At 34.2% G+C, this 25,496-nt stretch overlaps 1 protein-coding gene across 2 annotated transcripts in view; it reads right to left on the reverse strand.

Moving 5' to 3' along the window:
* LOC115889449 (probable multidrug resistance-associated protein lethal(2)03659) overlaps positions 1-25,496 on the reverse strand; it is a 52,021-nt gene that overhangs the window by 15,352 nt on the left and 11,173 nt on the right. The window contains exons 1-5 of one of the 2 annotated variants that reach the window (XM_030909433.1): positions 17,895-18,103; positions 6,979-7,215; positions 3,572-3,732; positions 1,003-1,269; positions 679-835 (exon numbers count right to left, since the gene is read on the reverse strand). In XM_030909433.1, coding sequence (XP_030765293.1) covers positions 679-835; positions 1,003-1,269; positions 3,572-3,732; positions 6,979-7,215; positions 17,895-17,983 — 911 coding nt within the window. In that variant the 5' untranslated portion in view covers positions 17,984-18,103. Of the gene's footprint in view, positions 1-678; positions 836-1,002; positions 1,270-3,571; positions 3,733-6,978; positions 7,216-17,894; positions 18,104-25,496 lie in introns of those variants that run through there. The other variant, XM_030909432.1, reaches the window with a different exon arrangement.

Consider the following 25,496-nt stretch of genomic DNA (forward strand, 5'->3'; position numbering starts at 1 on the left):
ACGTTTCTCGAAACATTTCCCGAGACAATTCCAATAACAATAAGAAAACAAACAACCAATCACGGCTTATCTCTATAGATTTCGATCTGTTTCAGGGTTTGCGGTCGAACGAAGCCAAGATTCCCCGCAGCATAAGAAAGGCATTGAGTTTACTCTGAAAGTATTTCGAGAAATGCTTCGCGAAATGTTTTACGCAATATTGCCAGAAATGTTTTGTGGAACATTTTGGGCATAGTATAGAGGATGTTTAAAAATGAAAAGTTTGTAGTTCTTTTCTTTCATTAAACAAAAACTACTGTCGTCGACAGTTTTGTCATACGCGATTGCTATAAAGTAATTTTCAAAAGTGTCGCTGGTGGACGGGAATGACGTAACATTTATTCTTCATCTCGTTTTTATTAGTCTCACATTATTATCGAGAATCAATTTTAATACAGTGAAATAATAAAATTAATTATATTATGTAATTTTTGGTTTGTTTTGACTCTAGTGATGACAGCCAATAAATATTCGAGTGTCTTCAATATGTTGCCAACCAAACGAGCGAAATCAGCATAGATCACAGCATAAATCAGCTATTTCAATCATTGTTTATCGCCCCGTACTTTAATTAAATAAAATATTTTTGAGTACATGGATTGTACTAATGTCTTGCACAGTCTATATACTATAACTTACCTACGACTGATTTCTACAAGTTTTGCAAACGGCTTTTCCCATGTGTACATTTTTATGACCTGAATTCCAGAGATAATTTCATTCATTAATCGAATTCTTTCGTCAGTTCTTATTGCTGTGGCCAAACGAAATTCTGATGTTTTCTTGCCCAACCACACTGAAAAGTTGTTGCTGTATAAATGTGAATAATTATATCGAATATTAGAAAAACTATATGGAAATTACGAGTATATGTATAATTACTATCATTCATTGAAAGTTTCTCTAATTTTCATTCAATGTTTGCATCCTTAAAAATAAATCTTTAAAAAATGTACGGCTTACTTTGCAATGGTATAAAACATAGCATAAATATAACACCGGGAATCCCACTTACTCCAACATAGTAATAAATTAGAATAAGCACTATCACTGTTTCTAGAGGGGCGATCCACAAATGATGAATATGAATTGTCATCACCTCAAATCTTCCCACATCATTCGAGAGTAGATTCACCATTTGACCGACAGTGGTGTCGGCAAGAGAACTTTTATTTAGTTTCAATGCTTTTCTGTATATCAGAGCTGACGTGGCCACTCTTATTTTGGCACCTAAAAACAAATAAGCGTAGAGGTATTAAATTCAAACTAGTATTATATGATAAAAAAAAATATAAAAATTGATTGCTTCAAATTGAAATCGAATCATAATAATATTAACATAATAATATTTTTTGTCTATGTGTTCTTAATCACAAGATTTGCACGGAGATTTACACGTTAATTTATAAATTAAATACATCGAGAGGGGACCTCCAAAAAAGTGCTACTGCCTGCTAGTAGATAGAGCACAGATTCTTTCAGCAAGGGATGCGATTTATAACACCAGCGAAGCTGTACCGGGAAAATCTAACAAAAAGAAACAACCAGACTGGTTTAACGAAAATCAACCGCATATACAGGCCTTGGTGGAACAAAGACATAGAGCACATCAAGTAGCCAACGTTTCGAAAATGGGTTGTCGCAAAAAGCTAATCAGATTCAAGAGTAGGTACCCCGCGCATCACAACTATCGTAAATTCTTCGAGGCTGTAAAAAAAGTATACGGTCCAACCCAGAAGGTAAGCTGCCCAATCATGGCACAAAATGGCGAACTTCTAAAAGAGGAAGAGCAAATCAAAAATCGCCGAAAAGAGCATTACAACCATATCCTTAACCCAGAAAACAACGCCAATATAGAAGCATTAAACACAATACCTCAGTATAAGAGCCTTAATGTATTAGATATCTCAATAACGGAACAGGAAATAAAGGCCTTAACAGCTTAAAAACAACAAATCAGCTGACTGTGACGCGATTGTACAAGTAACAAACTTATTGGTCACCTTAATGCTTTCTTCGATGTCATTTGGGAAAACGGAGTGGTACTTCAGGACTTCTGCAACGCAAATATAGTAAATATATTTGCGAACAAAGAAAGTGCATCAGATTGCTGACACTACCGGGGAATTTCAATACTGACTATCAAAGAAAAATTTCTTGCAAACATATCAAACCGACTGCACCTACATATAGAAGAAATCCTCCCAGAACAGCAAACGGGCTTTCACACCAACCGCGGTACCGTTGATTCCATATTCTTCGTTCGCCAACTAAAGAAAAAAATAAAAGAGCAGCAGTGTATGTTGCATTCATCGACCTAACAAAAGCCTTCAACAAATCTCCAATAAATATCTTACAGTGTCTAAAAGCCTCCATAACAAGAACGAGCGCCTTTTCTATTCAATATATTCATGACAGCGCTTTCCATTAAAAGGAAGGAGGAATGGGCATTTGATACAAATACGACGACGGTCTATTCAACACAAAAAGACTCAGGACAAAGAAACGTATAAAATTCATCACAGAACTTCATTACGCTGATGACTGCGCTCTAGTTGCAAAAACGTTACAGCACTATTAATAAATGTTGAACACATATAATACCTGAGCATATAATACCTGAACATCGATAAAACTAAAACCATGTGCACTCCCCCGGAAAATCGTAACAATGCTATAAAAATCGAAGAAGAACACAAAGAGAAAGAACTCAAAGAATTGGAATATGTAGCGGAATTCAATTACCTCGGCAGTTTGATTTCGGAAAAGGCCAATATCAACTCTGAACTTCAGCACAGAATTGCCAGCGCCTCGAGAGCATTCTGGAAATAAAAAGACAGGGTTTTCTACAATCATGACTTGAGCACAAAAAGAAACTTGCAGTGTACCTAGCAATAATAATCCCTAATCCCCACCATGTTATATGGAAGCAAAACCTTGGTGTCGTACCGCCGGCATATGAACGTATTAAACAAGTTGCAACAGAAAGACCTAAAAGAACTGTTATGAATCAATTGGTACCACCATGTCTCAAACGTATCGGTCCTTGAAAAAGCTAGATGCAAGAGTGCTGAAGTCACGATTACTAAATCCCGCTTAATATGGGCTGGTTACGTATGCAGGATGTAAAAAAAACGCCTACGTAGAACGGTAAGAGAAACCCGGGTGGACTCAAAAACCGAGGGCCAAAGGACCGAAGAAACCAAAGGAACGAGAAACTCAAAAGGTACAAGGATATGTTCTATGAAAACTTAAAGGGGATAAGCATGCAGAACCAGTGGGAGGAAGCAGTGCACAATAGAACGCAATGGTAAAGAATAATTTACGCCTTGATAAACCATCTTCTGATGCGTGTCAAATACTCGTCAGCGAATAATGACAGTAAGTTAGGCAGTAATATTAAAAAATGAGGGTAAATGCGCGGTAAAATGCTAAACCACCTCAAAGTACTACCTCTCTGATATTCCATAAGGCCATTCTGTCGTAACAAGAAGCATAACTGTTAAAATTTGATACAGTATCATATACATACCTAAATGAAGTGTGCGTAACATGAACGAGTGTATAAATGCTGAAGCTACAAAAGAAGATAAAGCAACACCTCCAGCGTAACAATATGCTTCTCTTTTTGTCATTGTACTGTTCGGTTCATAATAGCGAAGAAGTTGTGAAATTATCAAAGGCTGTGCTAATCTAAAACAAATAATTTATAAATATTAATGTAAAGAAAAAAATTAGACAGTATGGGGATGTTTCCATTTTCTCGCCAAGTTTTATTTAATAATATTAGGCTTAAAAATATCTATACCTATGTGGCGGATTCATCTCTCCAAAAAATCGAATCGAAAATAACGAACAAAAAAATGTTTAACGTTTCGGAAAGTTTATCTCTCTCCGTCGTCGGAAGCAAAAAAAATACAAAGAATAAAGAAAAATACTATTTAAACTATTTAAATTCGACTATTCGAGAACACTTAAGTTTTTTAAAACGGATACGTCTACAAAAACCGTTGACGTTCTGTTAAAATGACATTATATCAAATTAAACTTCAAAATTAACAATTACTACCTGATAACAATTACTTAATAAGGTAAAACCAAAAAGCCCCAAACTTTCCGATTATTTTTAAATTTTACGTAAGTTATGTTTATTTATGTTATGTTCTTTAAAATCAAAAAAGCGATTGCCATACATTACTAATATCTACAGATGCATGAGCAATACATTTATTTTTATTTATTATTTTGTATTATTGATTGTATTAAAAAAGCCTCTTTTATTTTTCTTTTAGCGGCTATCGCTTCTTTCATTATAATTTTGGCGATATTAAAACTTATTCTGTGCCCTATGTCCCATGAATGCTGACAAATCTTAGATTTGTGAAAATCTCCATTTCTTAAATAATCTTAATTAAATTAAAGAACATAAAAGAATAAAATAACAATAAGAAGAATTAAAGAACATAAATGTATTGCTCATGCCTCTGTAGATATTAGTAATGTATGGCAATCGCTTTTTTAATCAATCAATCAATCAATCATTGCTTTATTGCTATAAGATTTCTCTTGTTTACAAAGCTGTGGCAAATAATAAATAAATATAAAACAAATACAAAATATACATTTTTGATTTTTGATTTTGAAGAACATAACATAAATAAACATAACATACGTAAAAATTAAAAATAATCATACAGAAAGTTTGGGACTTTTTGGTTTTACCTTATTAAGTAATTGTTCTCAGGTAGTAATTGTTAATTTTGAAGTTTAACTTGATATAATGTCATTTTAGCAGAACGTCAGCGGTTTTTGTAGACGTATTTGTTTTAAAAAAAATAAAGTGTTCTCGAATAGTTGAATTTAAATAGTTTTATTCTTTATTCTTTGTATTTTTTTGTTCGTTAGGCAAATTTGTATATTTTTAAACCTAGCTTCTGACAAGTAGTTTCCGTTTGAGATTAACGCAGAAGTGTTTACATAAAATAACAGCTATTTTATTTTGTAGATTTTCTTGCAGTGGCGAAATGCCCATATAGGATTTTTTGGAAATATTAGGCTTTTGAAATATAAATAATAAAAAATGCTGCGAAAATTTATTTGTTCGGAAGCGAAACAAGATAAGTTTAACAACGTTTTTCATCCATAAATAGGAATCAACATAAAAATCCCGATATCAACCTTCTGCTAGATAAACGATCACGCACCATATGTATCATTATTTCAATAAAAGCCGAAATTAATACTAATATCTATAATTATTAGATATATTAATTATAAAATATACAGGGTGCTACAAATTCGGGGTACGAGCATCAGTATCTTGGTAACCGTAATAGATACGAACATGGTTAAATTGGGGCAAAGTTGCCGCTTTGGGATCTTCACCAAGAAGCTAACAAAAAAGTTTTAAAAATTTGAAGGATTGCTGAGTTTTTTTGGAAAAAACGGATTTTTTTGAAAATTAATTTTATTTTTTCCTGTCGTTACTTTTTAGAAAATCAAAAAACTAATTGCACATTCTCATAGCCACTTTATTAGGGCTATATGACAGTATTTTTAGAGTTTCAAATTAGCTGATAATTTGTGAAATACAGAGGCCAACTTAATATTTTTAAATACGGACATGAATATTTTAGTCCAGGTTTTGAAAGAACTCGATTTCTCGAGTACAACGATATACCACACTTTATACTTCTTTTTGATTTGGGTACCTTAAATCCCTAATCTGATTATATTCATCGCAGCAATATTGATCAACGCTAATTAACATTAAATAAGGAAAATCAAGCCAATTGGAAGATTCAAATATCCAGGTTAGCAATTTAAAGATATTATTTTTAACTTTTTTTAATTTGAATTTGAAATCTCAATGTACGATCTAAAAATCATTATATTAATCCTCGTTATTATAAATAAATCAACTTCTAAAAACTAGTTTCTAATGCTCTACATGTTCAAAATAGTTACCCCCGCCCTATTGCACAAATTTATTTTTCGTTCAATTTTATTTATAAATCTTTGAACAGATCTTCTTCTTATACTTCCTAATGCATTTTTACTCTTTATTGTAAATGTTGTTTTGTAAAAATGTATTCATTCACTTTTACGAATGATGTTAAGTAATGCCCCCCGCCCCTTGGCACCAGGTCCAGAAACCTCGCTGGCCATGATACTGCTCTGCCATTTCCAATGCATCTTCCGGGGAAATGATTTGATTGTTTATATTATATTATGTTGTTTTTTTAGAGTGTTATTTAATTGTATTTTTAAAATTGAATTGTGTTTCTAGATTGTAATTATAATTTTCTGAAGAAGACCTAAGAATGGTCGAAACGTACGTAAGAAATAAAAACAACTTTTAATTATTATGTTTTAAATTGCTGGCCTAAAACCAAGAATAAATCCCAACTATTATATTATATTTATATTATTTATTTTACATTATTTTTTATTATTATATTAAAAATAATGACAGAGAAAAATTAAAAAAATAATTTTCCAAAAAACTCAGCAAACTTTGAAATTTTTAAAAGTTTATTGATAGCATCTTGGTGAACATTCCAAAGCGCAACTTTGCCCCGATTTAACCATGTTCGTAACTATATATAGGGTATATGTTCGTACCTATATATAGGGTACAATAAATAATATCGTTATAATCTTAAGCATATTTCTGATTTTTTTGTTTTATCAATTCTACACTATCTGCTAAAATGAAGTGCCGGTGGAAGATTATAGATCTGTTTTTATTTAAATGCACAAATAAATAATTTCCAGCAATTTGTCATTGCCTTTTTAGTTCCAACTTTTTTTCCGCAGGCTCTACGGCTAATACTTTCCGAGATACAGCCTAGGATTGTACTTAATGAAAAACCTGGTATATATTACGGATTCTTTATAACAACGAAAGGAAGATAAAATTACTTGCATTGTCCTTACCTTGCGCATATTTCATTAAATAAATAACATATTCCTAAAATAGACAATTCCTTTCCAAAAACTTTTAGGAGACATTTCCATAAAGATGGATTTTTACGATTATTTTTCAGTTCAGTCTTCCAGTATTTTTCTATTTTATCTCCGAGTAGTTTGGAATCGTGTGATTTCAAAGACGGGTAGATATCTTCTTCCAGCAGATCTTTTTTCAAACCTTTTACAAAGAGTGGTAACATCCATCTATAAAAGAAATAAGATTAAGTAATACAATTATTGTTGTGGAGAAAAAGGAATTACAATATCGATAAATATCAAAAATGTAACTCACTACCAAATGTTCAGATAAGGATCCAAATTAGTTTATTATAGCTATTTAAGATATTCAATCGACTTATTTTAGGAATGTGTGCAAGTGTAATGAGGTAATCTTTATGCTAAAATTATTAAAATAATTTTAAAATTTTTAAATGGAATTCTGTAATTGTTTTCGCTCAATGACTTTGCTTGTGGTACTCATCCTATAATGCTAGACAATTTAGCCTACTTCAATATGCTTATCAATAAAACACTATCCTTATACTTCCAGTTAAAAATCATTACCAACTGTTTACCTATTTCATAATTTTAAGAGCCCTAAATGCACCGAAAATTTATTAAAAATATCCATTCGAAAAATGTTTTCCATAAAACATTTTTCGAATGGATTTTTTTTAACTATCCGCACAGACCGAAAAACTATACAGCACTTCATTTGAAAAAAACTACAACTTTATGTAATATTTATTTGAGTCACTCTTTATATCTAAAAATAATTTGAAATTCCCTATTCCCAACTTAGCTTAGACACTAGGTCACCCAGTATACAAGGTGTAAATAAATAAATGCGAAAGGGAAATAAAAAGAAAATGAATTCAGGATGTGATTAATTTTTACACACAAAATAAGGAAGAAGGTCTGAATATGGTCTGAATATTATTCGTTCTTGTGATACATTTGCCTACATAGCAGTTGTGGCTGGACCTAAAGGGTATGGTAAGAGAAAAACACGGTAAGTACGGTAAGAGAAAACACGTGCTCAACCAACCGCAATATGAAAGAAAAGAGATAAGTAAATAGGTTGAAGTGTATGATTTTTGATTGTGATGACATTTTTTTAAATCGTTACTTTTTATATACGACCTAATAATGATCATACTTCTATCAAGCAGCTATCATCATCATCAATTTCAGCTTATTCAACCATTTCCAATTATGGTGTAGCCTCCATCACATAGACTCTTTGTAGTTGAGCCCATTTATTTCTATTGTTTGCTATGCGGGCCCAAGTTATCCCTGCTAATTTCCTAATATCATGGTCCCCATCTCAGGTTCGATCTTCTTCTAGATCTCTTGATTACTTGTGGGTACCATACTGTAATTTTTGTGGTCCGTTCTTCTTGCCAGGTGTCCTGCCCATTGCCATTTGAGGGATTTGATTCTGTGGATGACGTCTATTACCGGGGTCTTTTGTCGTATCCACTGTATTCTTTTACGCTCTCTCTCTCTCTCTTGGTTATTCCCAGCATATTGAACCTTGTGTAATCTGCAGTTTCCTTATGATGTCCGTTTTAAGTGTCCAGGTTTCGCATGCATAAGTCATGTCTGGTAACATACATTGGTCGAATGTTTTCTTCTTTTTACTTAAGCAGCTATGTAGCTTTTAATATTAGGAGGGTTATGTACTAGGAAGTTATGTACTCAAAAGTTACAGTTTATTTTTCTTGTGGAAATGTTACGCACTCTTCTACAGATCTCAGTTGTCACTACTACAAAGTTGTTATTTTAAAACAAGGCACTATCCATATCCCCGATCAACTTTATTTAGAAGATGCGAGACTTTGTCGTTGGTATGGAAGCTCCTGTAGCTCCTGGCTGTAGTGTCATAACCAGGGAAAAACAAAGACGTATAATGATGCCGAATTGGATTACGTTGTCCGTCATACTACGCACCCTATAGTGTATTTGATAATATATCACGGACAGAGGCTGTGGTGGGATCTTGACCGGACCAAGAGGAGACAATCCATATAGCACGTCCAAATAAAATTACGTTTCCACAAGAGAGACACATGAGAAACAACATATGTTAAAGTGAACCTAAGTGTAAGTGCATCTAGTTCTAACATATGAGATACACGCAGGTTTATATTGATATAATTGTGTGATCCACTGTTTACTAGTTGTATACCGTATGCACTCAAGATTCTAAGAGTTTTTTGTAACGTAACAAATAATTATTAAAATGATGAAATCTGACGTCGGTATATGAGACATACAATGTATAAGTCATATGTATGTGTAATACTTCGTATCATAGTTGTGCCTACAGTACACACCTTGTGATGTGACGTATACACAATAGACGCTTTGTAATAGTGTACTGTTGTGTCTACATTCTAGGATGAAATGAAGGTGTGCAGCCTCAGCGTAGATACACCGACCAAGTGTATCTTATGTGTCCTCTCTCCTTTCTCCTTTCTGGGAGTGGTATGTGTTAGCAGCCATTATTGTTTTATCATTCAGAAGCTCTATATAAATGTTCTGTATTTTGTGTAGTTTAAAAGAGATTTTAAGGTAAGTACAAGTTTTTAATTACCTTGTTACACATTCCTAAGAGTATTATTAATATTATAGCAGCGACTCTTCCCTTACTCGATACCCAATTTACCAAATTTTGACTCCAATGAATGAAAACTCCAAATATTCTCGTATAATGATAAAGAGGTTAGCTGAGTTAACTCTGCAATATAATTTTTTTTTAATTTGGAAATAATAAAAATCTAAATGGACCAGAGAAAGAAAGATTTAAACACTTCAAAGAACTTCTTACACTGATATTCGGTAAGTTATTGATGGATCAATATACAGATATGTTTAATATTCAATAATCAGTTTCATATAAAATTTAAGGGTGAGATTGTTAATATGGAAATAAAATACAACAAAGTCCAACAGAGTGCTCGATGAATGAGTATGCTAATAAACCAACTGCTTGGAGGGAAAAGATGAGAAAAAAATGACCAAACGAGGTCCACCAAATCGTGGCGATATACCAGTGTTTACCATTTTAGTATGTTGTTATACTAGGTACTTATATTTTTAATACATTTTGATACAAATTCTGTTCTTTTACAGTGTTTTCTCACTTCTGGTTTCTGCAGTGTAAATAATTATTATTATTGTGTTATTTGCGCTATTGCGTTCCATGATATAAAGAAATATAAGAATTTTATTTTTAACCACTTAATCCATTTTATGGAAGAAAAATGGTACATTTAATACAAAACAAAAATGGAACAATTTTAAGGCTACTTCTCTTCAACTTACGATCGAGATACTTTTGGAAAATACAAAGTTTTGCCTTCCTAATTTTCGTTCTAAAAAGATATAATTGGTATCATTGAATAAATATTTCTTAAAAAGAAGGAAAAGTTAGGCATCAAAACTTGTATTATTTCCTAAATTCGTTCATAAGAAGTAGTTTTATCTAGCACAAGATGTATATACGAAGCAAAATACATACATACACGCGGTAGGCACAACTGCAATGTGTGAACATAGTTTAAATGTAATACACAAGCACTGTATATCCTACGGCACACTGTGTATCCCTTACTTTGTGTGTACGTAAATGCTATACTGTGGCTACATTGTGAGGCGGACGTTTATCCTTTGTGCATACATGTTGAACTACAATGTGTAAACGTAGCATATTTACATCGAGGGAATTGTGTCACCCTGTGTCTACGTCTAATAATGTAAACACATCGTAAATGTGATTTGATGTGCTGTATGGGAACCTTACCATAAATGTAAATCTTACTATGGCGGGCAAAGGATGCGGCAAAAGGATGCGACGTAAGTGACGTAAGCTCAACCTTGGGGGCGTATATCGCCAGACGAGAATACAGTGGAGGTACCCCACTGTATTCTCGTCTACCTTACTTATACTAACCCTTGCGGTTAAGCTTGAGGGAAACCCCATAACAGTACTGAACGTACTCACAACCCCAAAGGGAACTATAGGAGAGGCAGCTGACACTTGCGCGAGACCGGCCTCCACAACCACCTCCTCCAGTAAGAGTCGGGAGACCAGGACTACCTCAAAAACCTCTCACATCTGCTCTGATATGGAGAGAAAAATCCAGGATGGAAAAACGTCCAAAACCGGGAGGCGCGCAGGGACGTTTCACCAGCTTTGCCAGAACTCCAATGTAATAACATCGAGTTGATGAGTCATCAACTCGAAGGAGGTGGGCCATAATCAGGTCCTCACAATAGGAATTAACCTCAAATCCAAGGATGCAATAGAGAAAGAGAGATATATCCTTTATTATAGATTCGGGACATCACGGGTATCTGGTCTAAGGGGAAACCGAGTTAAAGAGGAGGAGAGAATGGAGACAGATCCTCCAGCCCGTACCTCACGGGTACCTCAGCCGGAGACAAGCTCCTCGACTGTTAAAGACACGAAGGGCTAAACCCCAGCCGTACAAGCGTACAAGGGTGTATACCGAGGGGTGTCTCACTATTGGAATTACATGTCCATTTTCTTGGCAGTCGCTGGCAGTCATTGGCAGTCGCTGGCATTCATTGGCAGTCTTATGGCAGTCGCCTATAATAATTACATGGCAGTCATAGGCAGTCTTCTTCATAGTCACTGGCAGTCGCTTAGTAGTGGAAGGATATTTTGGCAGTACGTGTACATTTTTTACCCGAGTGAGACACCCCTCGGTGTATACCCTCATAGGATGTAGATGTCCACTCCTCGGAGGAAGAACATCTGTTGTCAGAAGAGGATGGAAAATGCCCTCTCCCCATTACAACAGAAAAAGCATCATGTATGATGTGTTATAGACTGTATAATGAATTATAACTCGCGAAAGGGAGACACATTAGATCTTTAAGATCACGGTGATTAACCCCCTCCCATTCATTCTACATTCTACATTCCCGATAAAGCATTTGACCTAAAACTTTATTAGTGCCACTAATACCTATTATAGGTTGTAGTTGGATACAACAAAATGTATACTCATATACGTTACCATATTAGTTAAATTTGTTGAACTCATTTTGGTTGTGGAAAAAAAGGCGCTAATTTTACTAGTCGATTTCATTTCTCTACTAATTTAACCAATATTCTACCTTTAAAATTCACACTAATTTCCATTGTATAGATAAGAAATTTGCAGGGTACCTATTTATTTAAGTAATTCAACTTACAAAGGATATTTTACATTGTAGTATTGTAGTATGTTAAAGGTAGATAATATTAAGAAAATCTAGAGATTTAAAAACATGATATTGCCCATTTAATTGTTAGTTAAGAATATTTACTAAATATCTTATTTACATAGTAATTTAATTAGTGAAATTGTTACTGCGTTATCTTATCAGTATATGTGTCTGAAATATTCCTGAGTAAAAACTACTGTTTTTGTGACATGACGTTGGAAGTGATTTAAGTGACTTGACTTTATAATGATTATTTTTTTGACGTAATTTTATTTACTTTTATTAAAATATTTTTTTGCACTATTAATTTACTGAGCACTACAAAATTTTATTCATTTCGGGGGTCAAATGAGGGATGAAAAACTTTATAAAAATTTATTATTAATAATATTTTATAATATATAAAAAACGGTTATGATAGTAGCTGTCATGGAATTCAGCTATTAAAAATTCATAAAATTAATATAATTAATTTTTGTGAATTTTAATTAATTAATTTCATTAATTAATCAATTATATTTTTTTTTCAAATGGAAACCCATTTTTTTTTCTTTTACTAGAGAAAGGGTTTTTCAATTCGTTATTTTTTGATTATAGATGTTCCTATATTTAAAATAAATCGTTCCTATACTTAAAATAAAAGATTTTTAGTTTTAAAGTGTATATTTCTCTTAATTTTAACCAGTAGCCTATGACCTTTAAAATTCAAGTGATGTAAAACAATATATCTGGCCATGTCATATTTTGACACTTTGTTAAAAATCAGTTTGTCATCAATCGTCAACAACAAGTCAATTCCAACAAGTCAACTTTGCGCCTTTTTCTTTCAATCATACGGTATATTATTAATATCAACTATTATATATATCACTAAAAAAACGAAAATACGAGATATTTTTTTATATACACTTTATGAAGTTTTAAGCAGGCAGTATTTATAATACGAAATTCAAATAATTAGTTTTATGACAGAAGGAAATAAATTGTCTGATTGACACTTAAGCTCAAAGGAACCTAGATAAAATCAAGAAAAATATACACTTTAAAACTAATTGTTAAATAACTTAAAAACGATTTATTTTAGGTATAGGAACATGAATAGTCAAAAACTAAGATATTTAAAAAAATATTTTCACTAATGAAAGAAAAAAGTGGGTTTCCATTTGAAAAAAATCATTTATGATAATTTTTAATGGCTCAATTCCATGATCACTTCGGCCAATAATATATAACAATTTAATTTTTGAAATAGATAGCCACATGTCTTTATGTCACAGTGAGTGGGGTAATCACTAAATTTGACGTTTAGGTTATACCATATGATCGAAAAAAAAACGGCGTCCATTTCCCATATAAAATGATAGCGATCTTCATTTCATAGCCATCGCTGACGTCGTTTTTATTCGATCGTACGGTAAAGGGGTTATACAATTTTTTTTGACATGCAGTTTTTTTTCGTCCAAAAATTTTAAATATTTTTTTCTCAAAACGGTAGTAGAGAGAGATGGCCGATTCACCATCAGCCGCCCGGAGGAGGAGGAGGCGACAGACGTAAATCAAGTAAGAACAGTTAAAATATGCTAATAAACAAGAATAAACAGGTTTGAACCGCTTTGAACCTCTTTTGAACTGCTTTGAACCGCTTGTTAGCTTAAAACAACAAACCTGTTCATTTTTTGTTCAAACTCGTTTATTTCTGTTTTAAAGCGGTTGTTTCCTGTTTAAACCTGTTTATTTTTGTTTATTAGCGTATTTTACATGTTCTTAGCTGATGACGTTTGGGATATATGGTGTAGTGTTCTTAGAAGTAGCACCTCTTGAGTGATGACGACCACTTCTACTTTGGTAGTTGGACATTAACCATTTGGTCCTCAAGACACTCACAACTCTTACTAGTGGCTCCAAGAAGCTGTTCTGCACGCAGTGGCCATATCCGGGTAAACTGCTTTGATCGGCAGGCTAAACTTAGTGAGGGGGATACAACTTACCGAATGTATCTGGTAATTTCCCTAAATAGTCTCATCTACAGTGTACAAGACTACTATGGCATGGACAGCAAACAAAGTCGATAGGCATATGTATCCGGTGGACATGGCATATGGTAGCAGAGCTGCAGTTTAAAGCTCAAAGGGCGAATATAGACACTCAAATATATTTCGGCCAAGACTAAAGGACACCCTCTTGTCCTTAACGCGGATGAACTCAATAAAGAGTCAACGGCGTGAGAATCAGGCAGGCAATGGGAAACCACATGATTGTATTCCCTAGAGCATATCATGTCTAAAAGTTAAAAAAATTGTAAAAGAGGCGCCGTGCGATCCGGCTGGCAACCGGCGCTCAATCGGTTCCGGGTCGATTAGTGCGAAATGTGCGACCGGGCCTGCGGATGTGAGCAACCAGGCAACCCAGACAGCGTCTGCTACTGGAAGAAACCGCCTTAATCTTCAATATCAGATTCAACTAGGAACATGGAATGTTAGAGGCCTTTTACAAACTGGAAAATTACACGTCCTGGAAAGGGAGTTCCAGGAAAGGCAGCGAAAATTTAGCAGTATGTAGGATTTCAGAGACACACTGGAAAGGATGCGGTCATTTCACTACAACAGATCATACTATTTACATGTCAGGAGCCAACGATACCAGAAGAAATGGTGTGGCATTCTTGGTTAATAAAAAATACACAAGGTATGTGGAGAGCTACGAATCAATCAGCGATAGAATTATTAAAATATCATTCAACTCCAAGCCCTCCAAACTTCATATTTTCCAGGTATATTTGCCAACTACAGACCATTCAGAGGAAGAAGTGGACGCGGAATACGAACAACTAGAAAGAGTTATCTCAAACGTCCCTCAAGAGGATATTGTAATTGTGACTGGAGATTTCAAGGTGGGGAATACCGAGCATGATCACCAAATAAGAAATGTTAAGAAAATATGGACTTGGTGAAAGAAACAAATGCGGTGAGAGATTTATTCAATTCTGTATGGATAATCAAATGAAATGATTATCAAATGACCATCACAAACACAGTCTTTAAACACCATCCGTGTCGTCTTTCAACATGGATATCACCATCAGGTCTATACAAAACCCAGATAGACTACACCTTCATCAGAACACGTTGGCGGACGTCAATCACAAACACAGTCGCACGACCTGGTGTGATATGTGGTTCTGATCACAAACTTCTGAAGTCTTGCCTTGGCATAAAACTGAAAACAATGATTCTTTCTAAACCTAGTCGACGATTGCCAATACCCGATAAAGGGGAGTTTCTGAATAAATTAAAAACCACTGGTCCACCGCCAACAGGGAGAGATTCAAACGAAACATGGGAAGCAATTAAAACATGGATCGTACAAGGTGTAAATGAAACTAGGAATACAGAACCAACAAAGAAAAAACACTGGATGACCGAACGAACAACTGATTTAGAAGAAATCTCAAAATCCTTGATAAAGAAATTCAAAGGGCATGTAGGAACGACAAAAATAAACACATTGCAAGAGTATGCCAAGAGCTAGAAGAACATGCAAATAACAACAGAGCTCACGAACTCTATGTCAAAGTGAAATATCTGTCTAGAGAATTTAAGCCACAGACACAAATAATAAAAAATGATAATGGAGAGACGATTAGAGACACCAGAGGCATAACATAAGTATGGAGAGAGTACTGCAAAAAACTGTTCTACGAGACAGATAAAGATGAATGTCATACGTAATACGAATGTAATATATTTAACATAATGGCAATACAATAAAGTACTTCTTCTTCTTATCACGCCCTTTCCTGCCGAAGGTTGGCGATCCAAATGGCAATTGTATCTCTGGAAACTGCAGCCCGGAAGATTTCCGCAGACGAGCGTTCAAACTATCTTCTTAAATCCTTTAGCCATGAGTTCTGGCGTCTTCCTACTGATCTTTTCCCTTGCACTTTGCCCTCTATTATGAAGCGCAGTATTTCGTATCTACCACCTCTCATCACATGGCCCAGGTATTGCATTTTTCTTTCCTTGATGATGTTCAGTATCTCTTTTTGTTTTTGCATGCGCGGGAGTACTTCATCGTTGGTGATCCTTTGTACCCATGAGATTCGCAGCATCCGTCTGTACACATACATTTCAAAGGTTTCTATTCTCTTTTCGGTCTGTGAATCCAGTGTCCAGCTCTCATATCCATAGAGTAACACAGAGAAGACGTAGTATCTGGCCATTCGAGTTCTGAGTTCCGCACTGAGGTCTCGTCTTGTAAAAAATGATTTCATTCTTACAAAGATTTTTCTCGCTTGCTCAATTCTTGAAAATATTTCTCTTTTCGGGTCGCACTGACTATTATTGATGTTAGCTCCTAAATACTTTGTTGAGGTCACTTGTTCGATTGTTTGTCCCTTGACATGCAGGTGTGCATTTATTGGAGTCTTAGAAAAGACTTGAATAAGAAATACTTAAATAAAAATTTTGAATAAGCATTGGTAAAATCATGAATTGAACATTTTTAAAGTTCCTTTTTTATGTCATTTTTCCTCTCCGCATAAAAGATGCCCCAATTGTTTAATTTTAACTCAATATTTTCGGCAGACGCGAGGGTGGCTCATATTAGTATTAAGGTTGATTCTCACTGTACCTTCCGTTTCCATTCCATATACATTTCCGTTTGCATTCCATATTCGTTCCGTATTTTTATTGTATTGACGCTATACGTAATAAGCTTCCGTTCCGTATCAGTTCCATACTTTTTATTTTACAATTTATATCATTACGAAAGTTTTACTTTAAAAACTTGTATCTTTTGAAAAAGGTAATAGATTTAATTAAGAGGTGAAAGAATAAATAAATATCAGCAAAATGTTAACAAAGCTGGTACAACGTTGAGAACTTGACAACGCTGTTTCCGATACGCTTCAGTCCGTCGGCCAAAAAAATGTATGGAAGGAAAGGATATGGAACGGAAGGGAAACGGAACGGATAGTGTGCATTGTCCTATTCATTTACATGATATAATATTTTATGTAAACGGAAGGGAGCTGATACGGAAGGAATAGAGAGAATCAACCTTTATTTGGACAAATGATTTTTTAAACTAATAATTTGGTACCACATTCTTGATATTTCAAGTCATATTGTCGTTTTGTACACAGAGATTGCAGTCTAGATTGAAATTTAAAATCCTATGTTTTTAAGCGCAAAAGTTCCCAAATGGAAAAGTCGTTCTATTCAGAATGTAATTTTCTTACAAATAAGTTAAAAAAATACAGAGCGTACCTACCATTTGAAAATCAGTTATAAACATTTCCGGTGAAACAAGAAGTGATCGAAAATAAAGGATATTTCATGCACCAACATGCAATAGAAAACAAAAAAAAAACAAGAAAAAAAAAATATTTATAGGGGTGGGTCACTTTTCAGAAACCCCACACATTATTTTTTAATTTTATTATAGTTAATATTCATGAATGTGCCGAGCCTCTTAATTTAAAATTATATAAATAAGTAAATTACATTTTTACATATTTAAAATTTATGAAATTCAGATAAGATAAAAAAATATACACCATGTCCATTTTTTGGAACAACTCCCACACCGAGAAAAATTACTATAAATCATTACTTAATAATATTTTAATAATGCACACTCACATGAAAAATATTTTAGAGAAAATTCCTGCCTCGAGAAAAGGGTGTTTTTTGATCGGTTTTTTATCGGTTCCATCCTTAAAACCGTCCATAACTACCCGAGTAACTCTTTTTCAGAGCTACACCGTTGGTACTACCTGCCAACTCACAACAAGTGCACTCTCAATTAGTACTAATTAATAATTTCCCAAAACAAGCTTATTAAGTAAGAAACCCTGACATCGACTGTATAGTGATCGTTAAGTAAACAGCGATAAGAGGCGGCAAGGCTTATCAGTATTATTTTTGATTTGTAAATAATTGTGAAAATGCAAAAATTTTATCATTATTTCAGCAGCGGGAATATCTGAGATTAGAAGTTTTGTTAATTAAATATACAGGTAACTTCTAGTGTGATATAAAAATGATCTACGCTCTCAAAAGATGCACACAACTCATAGGTAGGAACTAGAAATAGCCACAGGAAACAAGAAATAGAAACGGAATCGGAAATCGGAAATCGGAATCGGAAATCGGAAACAAGAAATAGCCATCTTATCCGATAGTTAAACAACATTAAAAGCGATCAACTCAGTAACCATCAATTCGAAGTTGGTCAACGAATGCCTAGAGAAGCTGAACACATTAGGCATAAAGTCTTCCTACTCTGAGTTCACCAAGGAATAGAAAGCAATAGAAAATCACACGATCTAGTTAGAAAAGGAGCAAGCACTCCACTAACTGGACCAGAACCGTTCTGCTTCCCAAGTGGTAACCAACTTAAAACGGACCTCAAGAATCTGGAAGACTCCCCCATCCTAAAACATTCAAAGAAATTTCTCAGATTTTACGATGATTTAAGCAAGAACAATCTTCGGATAGTCGCGGGGTTTTTAACAGGACACTTTCTCCTCAACGAAAACCTCACTAGATTGAAACTAAGAAACAACGGCGAATGCAGATTCTGTGGGGAAAATGGGGGAACACCAGAAAACCTCTTCACTGAGTGCGCCGAGACGACAACCATTGATCCCATAAAGTTTCGTATAACTGATATCGAAAATGGAGAACTAACCTCTGTAAAACCGTCTCAGTTACTGGCTTTTGCCAAATCATATCATATCATCATCATCATTATGTTTAGCTTATTCAACCATTGCCATCCTCACATATTTAGATACTCTCTTTGTGTAGTTGAGCCCATTGTTGTCTATTATTGGCTTTGGGTGCCCAAGTTATCCCTGCTAATTTCCTAATATCCTGGTCCCATCTCAGATTTGGTCTTCTTCTAGGTATCTTAATTCCGCGGGTACAATGATGATGAGTTATAACTCATTGTAATTTAAGAAAGGACATAATAGATCTGTAAGGTCGCGGTGATTAACTCGCCTCCCATACATTCTGCATTCCAGAATAGTCCCAAACCATTTATTTAAGTTTTAGACAATGGTGAATTATAAAATAAAAAAAACCTTCATAAACTTGCTCTATCTTTAATTTTGATAATTTACACGATTTTTCGAATTATACATAATACTAGTCGTTCAAATCAAGTAATACTAAACTAACATCAATATAGCTTCTCTTTTCAGAACTACTAAATCATATTAAATTAATTAATGCCTGAAGAAATCACTGTAGAGTCAACTTTTAAAGCGCGGATGAGAGACTTTCTCATGTTATCAATGAGAGACTCTCACTAGTTGTCAGTATTGGTCTGACAATGAATGACGGATTGATGTGCATTTCGATCACCTCCTTGTATTCTGGCTTAAACCAGTGCTGTTTTCTATGAAACGTTCGAGCGACGGACGGCCCAGCTATTGCCAAGGTTCAAAAACCGGTTCCCGATAGACAACCAAACATACATACTGCATACATTACTCGCTGACGAGTATTTGACACGCATCAGAAGATGGTTATGCAAGGCGCTTTCTTTCATGAGCTTTTCTGTGACTGAAAAGCCCGATACGTGATGTAATCAGGGGTGGATGGGGAAATGGAAACCGACCCGGGAAAAACAGATAACCGGCCCAAATCCACAAAAACAAAATGACCATAACGAAGAAACATATTTTATTTATTACTACAAGATGTCCTAGAAGTGCAAGTATCTTAACTGGTAGTATAGTTGAACCCCAGAAACACGCCTATGAGGTTTTTTTTTCGCAAAAAAAACTTTTGAAAATTCGGAATTTTTTGAACAATGTTTTGAAAAGTTTTTTAGTTTTTAGTTAACAAAATTTCTTGCTAATATGGCAACATAGGTAGTAGACTAAATTTACAAGAAAAATCCAAAAAAGATCCAGTGGTTCTCAAAATTTGAGCAAAAAATTATTTTTTTTTTGAAATTTTCAAAGTAAAATAACTGCGTTATTTTGGACTTATTTGAAAAACGATGAAGAAAAAATATGTTTCTTTTATTGAGATCTACCACTCCTTAAAATACTTTCACTTATTTCTGTGACAACCTGTATATAAGTAAGGCTGTTTTTCGCTCGTGCGAAAAAGCTCTTTTGCCTCCGTTTTTTTTAAATTAAATTGTCTTGATCAAAATTTTCGTAAAAACCAATATTGGCTCGGACATCTGAATTTTTACTACAAAATGGCTCAGTTTTACAGGGTTCTACTGCTTTATTTCCATTATCGATAACGATAATTTGATTTTGAATAGGCTACGATTCAAGATCAAATTCAGGATTTTGAGTCACGATTTTGAGAAACTTTAAGACTTCCTGATTCATTCAGTTCAGCTGACCCAATCCTCTGTGAAATACATTACTTTTAACTTTTCGGGTATATACTTTCTTACACATTGTAGAAAGAAATACTCTCTTTTCTGCTACAGCAGCAGCCTCGTGTACACGTGTTTTTAACTGAATGAACTGGCGGTGGCCATTAAAACTGCAGCATTTTTTAGGTTATTATATAGTTCTTATCACGAAACTTTTCCTCTATACTTTTGTACATTTGGCATCTTGTATGATAATGCCATAACTCACACGAAAAAAACTTAGACAATACATAGGCAGTGTTATGTTACAGTCCATAATATGAATATTGGGATTGTTTCGGTGGTATATTTTGACCCCAGGAACACGTCTATGAGTTTTTTTTTTGCAAAAAAGATGTTAAAAATCGAACATTTTCTTTTAAATTTTCCTGTATATTTTAGAAAACTTTTTAGAACTTCCTGTTCACCGCAAATTTTCCCCCACGGTATAGTTTCTTAATCTCTGATACGGCACTAAAAGAGATGCAAATACAGAAAAATTGAGGTGGCTCAAATTTAAAAAAAAAATCTATTTTTTTACATTTCCAAACTTTAATAACTCGATTGGACTTATTTGAAACTCGACAAAGAAAATATATTATATTTATTTTATTGAGATCTACCAGCCCTGTAAATATTTGCACTTATAGACTCACCTTGTATAATACATTTTTGCAAACCGAACAAACAACAGATGATTATTAAAATTATAAGTGTCCCAGAGAAAGACATTTCACAATAGTTATTTTACAAATTGGTATTTATGTTTAAAAGCAATTGACGATTATACTCTGATGGAAATTGATTAGTTAGTTATGGAGTTACTAAGGATCTTACGTCAATTTAGTTAGAAGATTAACCATTTAATTTTTGCTAATCTAATCTTTTTTGAGCTCTGATCGGGACTGGCCCACCATCCCATTTTTCCACCGGCCCACCGGGAATTTTCCCGTTTTCCCATATGGCCCATCCACCCCTGGATGTAATATCTCTGCCGCACTCCGGAAATTCAAAAATATCTTTGCTTTGTTGCCTCTTTAGGTAGATAACCGAAGTTAAGCGACGTTAGACGATATAAGTGAATGGACGGGTGACCGTCTGGAAACTCCCTCGTGCTGTTGTTTCATGGCAATAGTGTAAAATCTAAGGTCACACACTGCTCATTAAGATAGTGCTTCAAGATTCAAGGCCGGATGAGATTGGATCTCGTAAGTAAGAGTTGATTTAGACATTCACCAAGTCGGTAGGCCATTGAGAATGATTGAGCTGAGGACCGCGGTTCGGATTTCTCGTAAGCCCTGTCCAGATTAGCCTTAGCAGCAAAAAGGAGACGTTAACTTGAAACACATTTACTTTACTTTATTAAATGTTTTAAATTAGGTCCACTTTATCCTGGGCTATTTATTCCCTACATTTTCGGCGATCCTGGATTTCATGGTGTTGCCTGGTAATATATTTTTCTAATGTTTCTTGGTCGGTAGAGGTAAAGATTTCATTTCATGGTCTTGCCAATATAAGATATGTCATACTCACATTTCTGTATTGAATTCTATCAATGCAGCCGCTGTGGTATGTGATACTTTCAAATTTTTCTTAGCTTATATCATTCCTAAAGATTGTGGAAGCAGTAAATCTATTTAAATTTTGAAGTTCCGTCCAAACTTTTTTATTTTATCAATGATTGTTTTATACCTAAGAGATGCAGAGCAATGCGACAAGCAGTTTTTTATACCGGGAAAACTAGCAGATTTAGTCTTAAGAAAGTCGTTTCACGTTTTGATCAGATTATCATCATTGGAAGAAAAAAGTTTAATAGATGAAGGTTTCCGATTCTTCGAAGATATGAAAGAACAGCTACTATCCATTTTTTCTTCAGCCCATGGTTACCGAAATAAACCACATTTGCAGCAAGCTACACAAGACAGTCAATACCAAATATAAAACTTATAAAAACACAAAAAAAGTAGGTCACACCATCAACCAAACAGTTCTAGAACTATCGTCAACATTTTCAGTTCCGATCGCTTGTATTTAACAAATATTGATAGAATATCTAAGATAATGTCATTCTTAGAAGATGCTCAAAATTAGGCACTACTTTCAAACAAACGTCAAGTACGAATGTAGTATTCCAATCGAAATTTACTTCAGAAAATAAAAATGTAAAAATTTATAGCACTCTAGAAAGCAAAGACGACCTTATAGAAAACAATTGCAATCCATTTATCACAAAATAGATTACATTTGCAACAATCTACACACGGCACTCATTGCTAAATATAGTTGAAGACATAAAGAAATTTTGGCAAATACTAATTCAATATTAAAGATAAAATTAGTCCAAGAAGATGTTCTACATCAAAATATGGTATTGTTTACTACTTTCAAACAAACTTGACTCTGCTTTAGGTATAGAATACCTTTGGTTTGTGTGTCTTTGGAATTATACTTAGAAGTTAAAAATGCTATATTTAATGCCTATATAAGCAGAGGTAAATTTTAAACATCAATTAATATATTTAGGTTTGAAAACTCTGTATAGAAAAAAAAGATAATAGAAATAATTAAATCAGAATACTAATGTATATATCACAAATCCATTTCTATCATAATGAATGGATCGTTCAGCAAACAGCTGATATCAGTTACAATGATATACAATAGAAGCTTTTTGGCATAAATCCACGTACCATATGTCTTGAACATGTTTAAGATTACAACTAAACGCTTTGAACTAATACGATAAATCATATACTTAAATAATTAAAGCGTGTTTAAATAATTAATTTTGCTATTTAAAACAATAGTATATAAAACTGAATAAAGTTTATTAAAAATTCTTTGCCATTTTTCTCGAAATATGAACAATTAAAAAAATCTTGCACGAGAATAAAAGCAAACATTTTAAAACTCGCTAATTATTAGAAAGTCAAAGTAAAGCACCCATTTTGATAAGCGGTCGGCTACTCTTCCTCTAGGAGATGCGAGACCTTGTCGCCTTGTGGGGGAGCTCCTGGTCAGATGCTGGGGGAATCCCCTCTAGCACTTTGCCTGGGTCTAAGGAGCATCTCGATGTCTTGTCTCTGACTGTAGTGTCGCGGTCAAGGAATTACACCAAGACGTATAACAATGCCGGATGGGACTATCCTGTCCGTCATACCAGGCATCCTCTACTGTCTGTGGTCATGTATCACGGGTAGAGGGTGTAGGAGGGTCTTGGTATGGTGGTCTTAATCGCCCGAACCAAGAGAAGACAACCTCATAAAAATCCTAAATCATACAATTAGCAACTGCACTTTGGCTGGGTCTAAGGAGCATCTCACTATCTTGTCACTGGCTGTAGTATCGTGGCCAAGGAATTGCACCAAGAAGTATAACGAGGCCGGATGGAACTACCCTGTTCATACCTGGCATCCTCTACTCAAATATGTGGTCATGTATCATGAGCAGAAGGTTTTTGATTGCCCGAACTAAGAGGAAGCAGCATCATCAAAAACTTAAATCCTACTATTGCAGGACCAGGTCAAAAGGATGCGTGAGTAGATAAAAGACTAGCCTCTACTGGTCTCAACCTCCTACTGCTTCTTGCTGGAAAGCAAGGATGACTGTAGCTTTAGAACGGAATGTTTCTGTATACGCCTGTTCTAAAAATGGATGGATGAAGAGCTTTTTATAACGTAGCCTAAATACTTTCTGAAGTTTACTAATTATTGCAGTTTGGTAATTCCAAATCTTGTTATTTTCGACAACCACTCAAGTCTTTGGAGATATACAATTACTGCAAGGAAAATGGTATTGTTATGTTGAGCATACCACCCTACAGTTCACACAGACTTCAGCCTTTATATGTTACTTTTTTCTGCACTGAAATCAGCATATAATCAAGAATTCAAGCTTTTTATGAAAAATCATCCGTATACGAGAATAACTCACATTGATATGCCAGAAATATTTACAAAAGCTTATTTGAAGGTTGCTGTTGCTGCAAACGCAGTAAATAGATTTAGTAACATTGGAATATTTACATCCAATGAAACCTAGAATATTGAGTGATGAAGATTTCTTTCCTGAAGCTTGTAGTTCAGTGATAACAACCACGACTACTGCTAAATTAACTAATCAGTTTTTGTGTACAGAGAACAAAGAAATGGTAACCCCTGAAGTTCAGGCATTATCAGGATACTCAAGGATAGATAAAGAAAATAAAATAAGTAGAAATGAGAAAATATACGAGCAGTCTGAAATAAAAAGTAAATATTACATTTCTTTATCACAAATTTCACCAAATCCTATAGTATTTCCAAAGTCTAGGGCCATTAAGCGCAAGATCACATGTTTTGACGGCGACGCCGTATTGTGAATGGTATCGAGAAGACGAAAATGTAAATTGTATTGTTAGATGATGAGCTAGATGACATGGAACTTATGGATAAAGAAATTAGTAATATAAGCTAGTATAATTAAAAAAAATTACCCAGCTTTAGTTTTATTGTTTTAAATGGAATGGAAAGAAGACAGAAGACACGACACAAATGAAACTTGCATTATTTGCCATGTATATAGCAAAACGTATATATACACAGATGTACAAATCGTGGAAAATTGGCTCATGAATTTTGTACAGGAGATATGTTTGCGATTTTTGCAACTGCTAAGTTATATTTTAATTAAATGTTTTGCATTTTTACGAAAGTATAATAAGTTTTTGTTTAACTTAGTATTTTATTATTTAAACAGACTTTACTTTTTAGCTCCCTAAAATATTATACGTATTTATTTTTTATGTAAACTGTTGGTAAAATTTACTAAACGACGCGGCGTTACAGTTTACCAGAGCGTCATTACCAAATCAT

Source organism: Sitophilus oryzae, unplaced genomic scaffold (genome assembly GCF_002938485.1).
Source record: "Sitophilus oryzae breed Bouriz unplaced genomic scaffold, Soryzae_2.0 scaffold_815_pilon_pilon, whole genome shotgun sequence".
Classification (NCBI taxonomy): Eukaryota; Metazoa; Arthropoda; class Insecta; order Coleoptera; family Curculionidae; genus Sitophilus; species Sitophilus oryzae.